General features: G+C 43.3%; 1 protein-coding gene across 3 annotated transcripts in view; it reads left to right on the top strand.

The window, feature by feature from the left end:
• The window catches only part of VSTM1 (V-set and transmembrane domain containing 1), a 17,093-nt gene extending 4,274 nt beyond the window's left edge, over window positions 1-12,819 (top strand). Inside the window, exons 2-8 of one of the 3 annotated variants that reach the window (XM_027080354.1) lie at window positions 832-867; window positions 5,451-5,489; window positions 11,078-11,170; window positions 11,270-11,297; window positions 11,457-11,494; window positions 11,599-11,630; window positions 12,571-12,819. In XM_027080354.1, the coding sequence (XP_026936155.1) occupies window positions 832-867; window positions 5,451-5,489; window positions 11,078-11,170; window positions 11,270-11,297; window positions 11,457-11,494; window positions 11,599-11,630; window positions 12,571-12,690 (386 nt within the window). In that variant the 3' untranslated portion in view covers window positions 12,691-12,819. The remainder of the gene's footprint in view (window positions 1-831; window positions 868-5,450; window positions 5,490-11,077; window positions 11,171-11,269; window positions 11,298-11,456; window positions 11,495-11,598; window positions 11,631-12,570) is intronic. The other 2 variants (XM_027080355.1, XM_027080356.1) reach the window with 2 other exon arrangements.

Here is a 12,819-nt window from a genome sequence, read left to right as displayed (position 1 = left end):
ATACGTTACACAACGATCACCGCTGTAAACATAACTTCCGAATGACAGACAATGGGACAAAAGTAAAAGGTGAAAAAATAAACCCAGGGAAGCACCTGCAAGGAATAAGGCAGATCTTTAACAGATGAGTCACACAGTCTCTGCCTGATTTTTACTCAAAGACAAGCATAGAGAGATTATCATACTTAGTGAAGTAAGTCAGAGAAAGACAAATATCATATGATATCACTTATATATGGAATCTAAAAAAAGATATGAAAGAAATTATTTACAAAACAGAAATAGGGGCTTCCCTGGTGGCGCAGTGGTTGAGAGTCCGCCTGCCGATGCAGGGGACACGGGTTCATGCCCTGGTCTGGGAGGATCCCACATGCCGCAGAGCGGCTGGGCCCGTGAGCCATGGCCGCTGAGCCTGCGCGTCTGGAGCCTGTGCTCCGTAACGGGAGAGGCCACAGCAGTGAGAGACCCGCGTACCGCAAAAAAAAAAAAAAAAAAAGAAAGAAAAGAAATAGAATTACAGACATAGAAAAAAAACTTATGGTTACCAAAGGGGAAAGGGCGGGGAGGGATAAATTAGGAGTTTGGGATTAACATATACACACTACTATGTACAAAATAGATAACCAACAAGGACCTATTATATAGCACAGAAAACTATACTCAATATTTTGTAATGACCTACAAGGGAAAAGAATCTGAAAAAGAATATTATATAACTGAATCACTTTGCTGTACACCTGAAACTAACACAACATTGTAAATCAACTCTACTTCAATTAAAAAAAAAAAGACAAACATATAATTCATCTCTCATGAGAGTTTCTCTTCCAGGGCTTTGTCTGGGCAATGAAGATGAGAAAAATCATGGTAAGTTGTCTCCCACTTAGAATCTGTTCCTGTGCCCCAAGTTTCATGACCTTTTCCCTTTCATCCTCTGAATTCTAGGAGGGTTTTGGTGGTCACCAAGATGAAGAGTCAAACTAACTCCGAATTCTTTCCAGAGAAATTTTCCAAATCCCTCCTCCATGCCTTGCCCAGCTCAGAGGTTGAACACAGCAGCAATGTGACCCTCAAGTGCCAGTCTGACGTCCAGAATGTGACATTCGTGCTGGGGAAGTTGCAGGACTCTGGGTACAAGCAAGAATGCAACTCAACAGGACAGGATACTAAATTCCTCCTCACTGACCTGAAGCCTAAAGATGCTGGACAGTACTTTTGTACCTACAAGACAGTGGCTGTAGAGAAATGGGAACTCAGTGTGAGAATAAGGCTCTTATCAGGGATTCTGAGTGGGTCTCAAGGATGTGAACGTGGGCGAGTGTTTTAGAATAGAGTTCGTTAAAAAAACAAAATTCAACTGAGTACATTTTAAAGATCTAATTGGCTTTCTCAAATAATTCATGAAGGAGGAAGCATCCCTTCTAGCAAGTAGAGAGGAGTTCCACAGGGCTACAGAAAAGGAGAGGTTTTTTAAAACCAGACAAAGAAGTCATAAATAAAAAAGATCATTTCGTTTTTAGGTTAACCTACCTATGGAGTACAGAAGGGATCTATGTGGCAGATTACCTCATGGTCCTCTGGGGATGGAGGAGGCCCCTGTGAAGACCTCATTGGTGTGACCAGAAAATTCCCGACTGACCACCTAAGACAACATTTTGGGGGGCGGGGTGGGAGGGATGCGGGTTTGAAGCTTCAGTTAGCTTAGGTAGTGAGCCCCATCATGGTCTACATAAATGATTCCATTTTGGGCCTGTGGGGTTCTTTTTTTTTCTTTTTTTTTTTTTTTTTTGCGGTACGTGGGCCTCTCACTGTTGTGGCCTCTCCTGTTGTGGAGCACAGGCTCCGGACGCACAGGCTCAGCGGCCATGGCTCACGGGCCCAGCCGCTCCGCGGCATGTGGGATCTTCCCGGACCGGGGCACGAACCCGCGTCCCCTGCATCGGCAGGCGGACTCTCAACCACTGCGCCACCAGGGAAGCCCTGTGGTTTGCTTTTTAACAAGGTATTAATAGAAACTTTGAGGTACAGTAAGGCCAAAGATAAGGATACGATGGTCGTTGAAAAGATAGTTTGTTAACAGTTCCTAAGAAAAGGGGACATGTCATGCCACGCCGTGCAGGAGCACATGGGGAAGCACCCAGTCAGGACATAGAGACAAGGGGAGGAGTGTTGGCAAGAGCCTTTACTGTGGTTTCTGTGGGAAATAACAGTCTGAGGATTGGATCTGGGGTATAGAGGCTGTCCCTGGTTGTCTGGGACCTGGGCCTGGGGTGATTAGGGCAGAGAAAGTGTCCCTGAGTATAAGAGAACAATAAGGGATGTGGCTCTAAGTGTGGGCTCTGGATAGACTGGTTTGCATTTGAGAGGTGTGCTTGAGGGAAAGTTTTTTCCTATCCCTAGAAATTGGATAACCATGGGAGGAGAATCCCTCTAGGGTCAGCAAGGTCCCAAGATGTCACAGCATCAAATGTAGAAAATAAAAGACATGGTTAATACAGAGAGATGGGTGAGAATGCCCCCAGGTGCAGTGGCAAATGGGAAACGCTGGTCCTTCCCTTCACCCCCATTGCCTTGTCTTCTTCAGGATCAGTCCTAAAACCTTCCCTCTCAGTCAACGTAGGCCCTGAGATGACTCCAGGTCACAGTATGACACTCTTCCGTCTGATTCCTCACAACAGAATGGAATGTAGTATTCTTTACTCTGATGAAACTGGGGCTCTCAGAATGCTTACAAGTTGAGAAAGTAGGAAAAGACCAAACTGAGCATCATGGCAGCCTAAGGCATCCCTTGTTTTTGTATGTCCATTTCAACAACAAAAATATAGCATCCATCCATGAACAAAAGTGCCTCTATGGGAGTTGTGGGACCCAGCACCATATACCAGGAGGAATCTCACCCACGTGTGCATTGGGTCATAGGCAGACACACCTCAGCACCAGCTGTGGAACCTGCAGGAGACTGTGACCTGGTTCCAGCCCCTCTTGATCATGGTCTGGGAGAACACGGACATGGGTAGTTACCTATGGACGAGAGAACCTTTGTGAGGGTTACAAGCCAAGACTGAATAATGAAGAAATAGAAACCTGGAACAGACCAATAGTGGACAAACAGATTGAATCAGTAATCAAAGGCCTCCCAGTGAAGAAAAGCCCAGGACCAGATAGCTTCACGGGCGAATTCTACCAAACATTTAAAGAGGAAACAACACCAATCATTCCCAAACTCTTCCAAAAAATTGCAGAGGAAGGAACACTCCCATGCTCATTTTACAAGGCCTGCATTACCTTGATATCGAAACCAGATAAGGACACTAAAAGAAGAGAAAACTACAGACCAATATCCCTGATGAATATAGATGCAAAAATGTTAGCAAACCCATTTTTAAAGTGCATTAAGGGCTTCCCTGGTGGCGCAGTGGTTGAGAATCTGCCTGCTAATGCAGGGGACACGGGTTTGAGCCCTGGTCTGGGAGGATCCCACATGCCGCGGAGCAACTAGGCCCGTGAGCCACAAGTACTGAGCCTGCGCGTCTGGAGCCTGTGCTCCGCAACAAGAGAGGCCGCGATAGTGAGAGGCCCGCGCACCGCGATGAAGAGTGGCCCCTGCTTGCCACAACTAGAGAAAGCCCTCGCAGAGAAACGAAGACCCAACACAGCAAAAAATTAATTAATTAATTATTTTAAAAAGTGCATTAAAACCTCATACACCATGATTAAGCAAGATTTATCCCTTGAATGCAAGGATGGTTTAACATAGACAACCCAATAAATGTGATGCATCCGTTAATAGAAAGAAGGATAAAAATCATACGATTATCTAATAGATGCAGGAAAAACCTTTGACAAAGTACAACATCAAGATAAAAACTCTTAATAAACTGGGTGTAGAAGGAACAAACTTCAACACAATAAAGGCCAATACAACAGGCCCACAACCAAGGTCATACTCAATGATGAAAGGTTGAAAGCTTTTCCTCTAATATCAGGAACAAGGATACGTACTCTCACCACTTCAATTCAACATAATGCTGGAAGTCCTAGCTAGAGCAATCAGACAAGACAAAAAAAAAAAAAAAAAAAAAAAAGCACCCAAATTGGAACGGAAGAAGAAAAATTGTCTTCATCTGCAGATGATATGATCTTATATATAGAAAACCCTAAAGACTCAACCCCCAAACTATTAAACTAATCAACAAATTCAGTAAAGTTGCAGGATATAAAATCAACAAACAAAAATAAGTTCTGTTTCTATATACTAACAACACAATATCTTGAAAAGAATAAAGGAAAAATCTTATTCATGATAGCATCAAAACCAATAAAATATCAATACCTAGGAATAAATATAACCAAGGAGGTGAAAGATCTGTACACTGAAAACTACAGGACTCTGATGAAAGAAATTGAAGAAGACAATGGAAATGGAAAGCTATCCCATGTTCACAGATCAGAAGAATTAATATTGTTAAACTGTCCATATTACCCAAAACCTTACATAGATTTGATGCAAATCTTTATCAAAATTCCAATGGCATTTTTCACAGAAATAGAACAAACGATCCTAAAATTTGTAGGTAAACACAAAAGACTCCAAATAGCCAAAACAATCCCGAGAAAGAAGAACAAAGCCATAGGCATCACACTTCTTGATTTCAAACTATACTGCAAAGCTATAGTAATCAAAACAGTATGATACTGGAATAAAAATAGACACACAGATCAATGGAACAGAACTGGGAACCCAGAAATAAACCCTTGTATATACAATCAACTAAATTTGACAGGGAAGCCAAGAATGCTCAATGGGGAAAAGATAGTCTCTTCAATAAATTGTGTTGGAAAAACTAGACAACCACTTGCACAAGAATGAAATGGGACCTCTACCTTCAACCACTTACAAAAATTTAACTTGAAATGGATAAAAGACTTAAACATAAGACTACAAACAATAAAACTCCTAGAAGAACACAACGGGAAGAAGATCCTTGACACTGTTCTTGGCAACAATTTTTTTGGATATGACACCAAACGTACAAGAAACAAAAGCAAAAATAAATAAGTGGGACTACATCAAACTAAAAAAGCTTCTGCACAGCAAAAGAAACAATCAATGAAATGAAAAGGCAACCTACCAAATGGGAGAAAATACTTGAAAACTGTTGGTGCTCTTTCCTGGGATAGGATTGGAAGGTGGGGTTAGGATTGGAAGTAGTGTCATTCATAAATATTTTTGTTCTTAAAATAATAGCAAACTTCAGCAGTATTAAGAAGAGTAGTCTAGTGCTCTGGCCCTGGTTTGGGAACCTAGTGAGCACCTGGAGAATGGAAAAGACATTCTCTTCCCTGCTCCGCAAAGAGGGCATGGAGTCCATAGACAGAACTTGAGGATTTACGTCCCCAAGGTTCCCATATAAACATTGTGATTCCTTTTCTTGCATCCTGTTTTCTAGATAAAGATGAGCAAAGTGGATCTGACTCTGCAAAAACAGGTAATATAATTAGAGAGGACCTGTTTTTCCCAGTTGTATCCACCTCATGAGGCAGAGGATCCCCTTCTGATTAAAAGGCACAAGGAGAATCTTAATGCCCCCTCTCTCCATGTTGGGAAGATGCTCTCTAAGGCACTCCCAGGTTCTGAAAACACTGGTGAGAAAAACAGCACAAGGTATATAATCTGCCATTTTACATAATGAAAAACTACAGTGGAGCTTCGTGAAGAATGAGGGTGAGTTTGTGTGACTGGTTTGGGGAATGGGACTGCAACCTGTGGAGTCCAGGTACTTTGGGAATATATATGATCAAAGACTTGTTAAAACTTTAAAGTTCTCAAAAAATGGTGAATATTAAATTTTTTTCTGATATTGCTTTTCCGTGAAGAATTGACTAGGATTCTACCCTCAGAGATTTGTAAAAACTAGGGCTTTCTTCAGGTTTAGACTGAAATGGGCTTATCGATAAAAGAATTTATTTTTGCCATGCCCTGAGGCTTGTGGGATCTTAGTTCCCTGACCAGGGATCAAACCTGGGCCCCTGGCAGTGGGAGCAAGGAGTCCTAACCATGGGGACCACAGGGGAATTTACATAGATGCTTAATGGTTTTTTCTTTCAGCAACTCATAACCTTCCTGTAATCTACTCCAATGAGCCAGAATTGTTCAAGGTTGCCATTAGTATAATAGAATTTTTTTAAAAAAGATATCCTCGGGACGTCCCTGGTGGTCCAGTGGTTAGGATTCTGTGCTTCTACTGCAGGGAGCATGGGTTGGATCCCTGGTAGGGGAACTAAGATCCCACATGCCACCCCACCCCACACATCCCCGGCGTGGCCAAGAAAAAAGAGGAAAAAAAAGATATCCTCCACTGTATTTCCTCTTTGAAAATGTTTTTATTCAGTATTAACAGGCTTGGGAAAATGACTGCAACACCATCCAAAATGACTGCTACTCTATGCAGTAGAGTCAAAGAACTTGGAAGTATCAGAAGTGAGAGGGAAAGCCAAAGCTTTCATATTTTTGGCTCTTCTATAATTTATTTTCTTTCTTTTTTTATTGATATATCACTCCCATTCCATAAATTCACCCTTTTAAAGTGGACAAGGCAGTGGCATTTGGTATATTCACAAGGTTGTGCAGTCATCACCACTATCATTCCCCAAATGAAGTCCCATTAAGCAGTCACTCTTCATTCCCCCTCTCCTGACAGGCCCTGCCAACCATTAATCTGCTTTCTGATTCTACGGTTTTGCCTTTTCTGGACATTTCATGTAAATGCATTCACAAAACGTGTGGTCTTTCGAGCCTGGCTTCTTTCACTTAGCATAATGTCTTCAAGGTTCATCTATGTTGTAGCATGTATCAGTACTTCATTCCTTTTCATGGCTGAATAATATTCCATCATATGGATAGACCACATTTTGTTTATCCACTCGTCAGTGGATGGACATTTGAGTTGTTTGTACTTTTTGGCTATTGCAAGTAATGCTGTTGTGAATTTAGGTGTACCTGAGTTCCTGCTTTCAATTATGTATCTACCTAGGCATAGAACTGCTGGGACACATGGTAACACTATGTTTAACTTTTTGAGCAACTGTCAAATTGTATTCCAATGTGACTGTACCATTTTACCTGCCCACTAGTAATTTATGTGGGTTTCAATATCTCCACATCCTTTCCAACATTTGGTGTTTTTTTTCTTTTAATTTTATTATAGCCAACCTAGTGGGTATGTATATCATTTCTTAAAATGTACTTTCAGGGCTTCCCTGGTGGTGCAGTGGTTGAGAGTCCGCCTGCCGATGCAGGGGCACAGGTTCGTGTCCCAGTCCGGGAAGATCCCACATGCCGTGGAGCGGCGGGGCCCGTGAGCCATAGCCGCTGAGTCTGCGCGTCCGGAGCCTGTGCTCCGCAACGGGAGAGGCCACAACAGTGAGAGGCCCGCGTACCGCAAAAAAAAAAAAAAAAAAAAAAAGTACTTTCAAAGTTCACTTTTTTTAAAAAATTTATTTATTTTTGGCTGCATTGGGTCTTTGCTGCTGCACGCAGGCTTTCTCTAGTTGAGGCAAGCAGGGGCTACTCTTCACTGTGGTGCGCGGGCTTCTCTTGTTGTGGAGCACAGGCTCTAGGCGTGGGGGCTCAGTAGTTGTGGCGCACGGGCTTAGTTGCTCCACGACACGGGGGATCTTTCCGGACCAGGGCTCGAACCCATGTCCCCTGAATTGGCAGGTGGATTCTTAACCACTATGCCACAAGGGAAGTCCCAGGGTTCACATTTACACCACCACAATTCTAAACAGAGTAAAATATCTGTAAGCACAGATATGCTGTCCCCAGCCTGTACACACATGCCTCCAAAGGGACCCTCTACTCCAGTTCTGTGCAGAGACCAATGATCAATGTCATCACCTAACTTTGCCACAAATCCGGGCTTTCTTTCTGGTGCCTGTGACTTCATTTATGCCCTGTGTCAAGCTGTATCCCTTTGCTCTGTCAGATGCCTTAGACCAATAGCATAGACCTTCTGCAAATTTATCTTTGTAATTTGTAAATAGTGATGCAAAGTCTAACCAGGATATGTGGACATCTCAGGGTAAACCCAGTTTAGTGGGCGGTGGACAGTTTTGCAATAATTTACTTCTCATTTCTAGGGAACTGCTATGTGAGAGAAACTGTAGGGTAGTCAAGGGGAGGATTGAAAGCATAAGGCAAGGCAGATGTTTCTATGCCTCCATCCAGGAACAGCTGTTCCTGTCCCATTTTTACATGTCCATGGGGATGCACTGCTCCCACAAATGGCAGCGGTTGGTAAAGGGGTGCCCTGGGCCACATAAATCCCAAGGCATCCTTCCAGGCAACCCCCCAACGAAGACATCAAAGTGCTCACGCTGGAAAGGGGAAAAAGCCATGATCTAGCATGCATCAAAATGGCAAAGGAATCTGGGGGAACACGGGTGGAGGAACGTTGACAGCATCTGTTACAGACGGAGATGGGTGTGGGTAGAATATTGGGTGAGAATATAATCATGATCACTGCGATCTCATTATCTTACACATTGAGTCAGATTCTAGACTGAATGCTTTCGAGCCAGTATTTTTCATCACCACCTCTCTCTTCAAGTGAGGCATTCGTGTTTTTTTTTGGAGGGTGGGGGCATGCCAGAAGGCATGTGGGATCTTCCCCAACCAGGGGTCAAACCCGAGCCCCCTGCAGTGGGAGCGCAGAGCCTTAACCACTGGACCTCCAGGGAAGTCCCAAGTGAGGTATTCTTACCTCCTTTTCCCCCACCTCCTTTCCCACCGTTTCCTGGAGGTATAATTGACCAATAAAGCGGTAAGATATTGAAAGTGTACAACACGCTGATGATTTGATACGTGTGTACATTGTAGAAAGATTCTCCCCATAGAGTTAATTCACACGCCCCTCAACTCATCTCATAGATTTACTTTTTTTTTTTTTTTGGTTGAGAATGCTTAAGATCTACTCTCTTAGTAAATTTCCATTATATGATACAGTGCCATAAACTAGGGTTCATGCGGTCCGTGAGATCCTCAGACCCTATTCATCTGAAACTGACAGTTTGTACTCTTTGACCAACCTCTCCCCATTTCCCCCGCCCCCAAGCCCCTAGCAACCACCATTCTACTCTCTGTTTCTATGAGCTTATGACAGATACCATGCAGTATCTGTCTTTGTCTGGCTTATCTCACTTGCATAATACCCTCAAGGTTCATCCACATTATTGCACACGGCAGGATGTCCTTCTTTCTCTTGGCTGTATAACATTCCGTTGTATATATACACCACACGGAAAATTCTTCTTCTCTTTCTTTTTTGTTTAGAATGCTCTAAGATTTATTCACCATCCTTTATCGGGGGGTATTTTTTAATTGAACTAGAGTTGACATACAATATGAATTTCAGGTGTACAACACAGTGACTCGATATTTTTTATACATTACAAAATGGTCACCACAATAAGTCTCGTAACCATCTGTCACCGTACAAAGTGACGAGAAGACTGTTGATTATATTCCCTATGTGTATATCACATTCCCCATGACGTATTTATTTTGCGACCGGGAGTTTGTACCTATTAATCCCCTTCACCTATTTCATCCTTCCCCCCAACCCCTCTCCTCTGGCAACCACCAGTTTGCTCTCTGTATCTATGAGTCTGTTTTCGGTTTGTTTGTTCATTTGTCTTGTTTTTCAGATTCCACATATAAGTAAAAGCATATGGTATTTGTCTTTCTCTGTCTGACTTATTTCACTAAGCATAATACCCTCTAGGTCCATCCACATTGTTGCAAATGGCAATTTTCCATCCTTTTTTACGGTGAGTAGTATTCCCTTCTTTATCTATTCATCTATCGATGGACACAGGTTGCTTCAATATCTTTAGAAAATGATTCTTGGACTTTGATTCGTCTGTTGTTAGACTTGTCATCACTTCTACAGCAACACAGTTAGTTTGGGAAAATGTGGTTCTCACCAGATTTTGAATTCTCTGGAACAGGTTCAGAATATCGCTTGTCTTGAATGTCCACACCCAGTGGTCAGCACAGAACAACCCTGACCTTGTGGCAGACTGGCCTAAAAGGGTTAGACATACCAGAGTCCAAAGCCCATCCCGTCCGTGTGACTTTGGGGAACTCGATTTACTTTCTGGTACTTGATTTACGTATGAACGAAATGGGGACCGTAAACCTATCTTGCGTGCTTATTGTCAAGATGATAAAAAACAGGGAATCCCCTGGCGGTCCAGTGGTTAGGACTCTGGGCTTTCACTGCAGAGGGCCCAGGTTCAAACGCTGGTTGGGGAACCAAGATCCTGCAAGCCGAGTGGCAAAAAAAAAAAAAAAAAAAAAAAAGATGAGAAAGAATGCACGTGAATGCTAAGTGGCTCACAGTAAATAAATATTATTCCTGGGGATGAAACATTTACTGGGTATTTCCCATCTGCAAGGCACTGGGCTAGCCCTCTCTGTATGTACTGACCACTCAATCTCCCTACCACCCAGTAAAGTAGCCACAATTGCTATCCTCACTTTGTATAAATTTATTTATTTATTTATTTTTGGCTGCCCCCACAAGGGGCTACTCTTTGTTGCAGTGCGCAGGCTTCTCATTGCGGTGGCATCTCTGGTTGTGGAGCACCAGGTCTAGGCGTGTGGGCTCAGTAGCTGTGGCTCGCGGGCTCAGCAGTTGTGGCTCGCGGGCTCAGTAGTTGTGGCTCGCGGGCTCTAGAGCGCAGGCTCAGTAGTTGTGGCGCACGGGCTTAGTTGCTCCGCGGCATGTGGGATCTTCCCAGACCAGGGCTCGAACCTGTGTCCCCTGCATTGGCAGGCGGATTCCTAACCACTGCGCCACCAGGGAAGTCCCACTATCCTCACTTTGAATGGGAAAACAAAAGCTCGGGGAGATGAAGAATTTCCCTAAAGCATAATTGGACATTCCTGCTCTGAGGTGGTCGCTCCGAGTTTTGAAGCCAGGCTGTCTGGCTCCTTGAGACCGTTCAGCTAAAGTCGATCAGTGTGCTTCAGGAGCCAGTCTCGCTCTCTAACCCACCCTTCTCCCACCAGACACCAAAGTCATCTTTGTCGCCACCTTCTGCTGCCTCTTTGTCCTTCTCCTCTTCATCGCCGTCTTCTTCATCTACAGATGCACTCGGCACGGTAAGTGCAGAGAAGCACACGTTTAAAACTCTGAGGAAGGGAGTAAAGTGAAGGATTCTCTCAGGAGATAAATTCCTCCCTGTGTTTTTTTTTTAATAGATTCATCACATGAAGAATCCGCCAAGAGGTAGATATACTTGACAGATCTCATGCCCTAACTCCCACTCCATTCTTCAGAGACCCCACTGGTCCATCGGTGACTCGTCTGCCCAGCCCTGCTACTTGCAGCCCTATCTTCTCCCCCAAATCTTCAGATCCCATACTTTAATATGTTTCTCTCTCTCAGAACCAGCCATTCCAAACTTCCCGAGCAGGGAGCTGCAGGTAAGTGATCAGGGAAGAAACCATAAGGAACCTTGGGTTAGAAAGACGAAGATCTGACTCTTGCAATCTGAGAACTGATTTTTTTTTCTTTTACTCACATGCAGGTGTATCCAAACTGGAAGGAACATCTGAATCGGTGAGTTCTCCCCTTTGGAATAACCCAAGAGCTCACTTCCACCACAGGCGGGTCTGTCTAGCTCATACGCTGGTTATATAGATAAGGCCAATTAATATTGAGTTTAAGAACATGTACTTTAATGGAACTCGTAAAAAGAGATTAGAATGGTGGTTACGAGGGGCTGGGGGGGGATATGACATTTAAGGGAACGAACCTGCAACTTGTTCAGGAATAAGTCGTGGGAATCTAATGCACAGCATGGGGATTACAGTCAACAACACTGTATCATACACTTTGGAGTTGCCAAGAGGCTAAATCATAATTGTTCTCACCACAAAAAGAAATGATAATTATGTGACAGGATGGAGGTGTTAGCAATGTGATAGCCATAGTGCAATATATCAATGTATCACATTGACATGTGGACACCTTAAACTCGCACAATGTTATGTCAATTATATCTCAAACAAACAAAAAACCCCACACGCTTTGAATTCCAGAGTAGCTGGATTCCAGCTCCCAATGTCTACTATTTATCACCAGTGTGGTCTGAGACAAATCACAAAACCCCCATGATTTGGACCCTTCCTTTCCTTCCATATCTAAGGGGAATCTAAAAGGCTTGTGAGAGTCTAGTGATGTCATAAACATAAAGGGTTTATTGGAGTTTCTGGCAAATTTTAAGGGTCAGATGGATGGCAGGAAAGCATCATTTAACAAATATTAACCAATTTACATCCATCCAGTTTTTCTACTTAAAAGACTGCTTATTTGTGATTTAACATTAATGAGCATTATAACACCTAAGAGCAGTTGCACATCTGAAATGCATCTGGTGAGACGGAGGACCTCAATTTTTAATTTAATTTAAATTCGTTTGAATTTAAGTCACCGCGCGTGGCTCGTGGCTACTGTATTTGGCATCTCAGCTCTACATGCACGTCTCTTTTCCTCAAAGCCTGAAGAATCCCAGGGAGTGATCTATGTAAAGCTAAACACCAACGCACTGTCTGAGGCAGCTTCGGTCCCCACCATGGAGCCCCCAGGGTTGTGTGACTACGCAACACTGAAGGTATAGAACTGAAGGAAGAGCTTCTTCCCTGGGAAGGAGAGAATGGATTAAGATGACGGAATTTATGAAAGCCCAGGTGACTCTGTGTCTTCGGTTCATTATCCATAATAATAAAATATTTTCCCTTCTCACTTC

Source organism: Aethalodelphis obliquidens, unplaced genomic scaffold (assembly GCF_003676395.1).
Source record: "Aethalodelphis obliquidens isolate GAN/ISIS:26980383/991018 unplaced genomic scaffold, ASM367639v1 scaffold43, whole genome shotgun sequence".
Classification (NCBI taxonomy): Eukaryota; Metazoa; Chordata; class Mammalia; order Artiodactyla; family Delphinidae; genus Aethalodelphis; species Aethalodelphis obliquidens.
The sequence above is the reverse complement of the archived record's forward strand: the minus strand, read 5'-3'. Positions and strand labels throughout refer to the sequence as shown.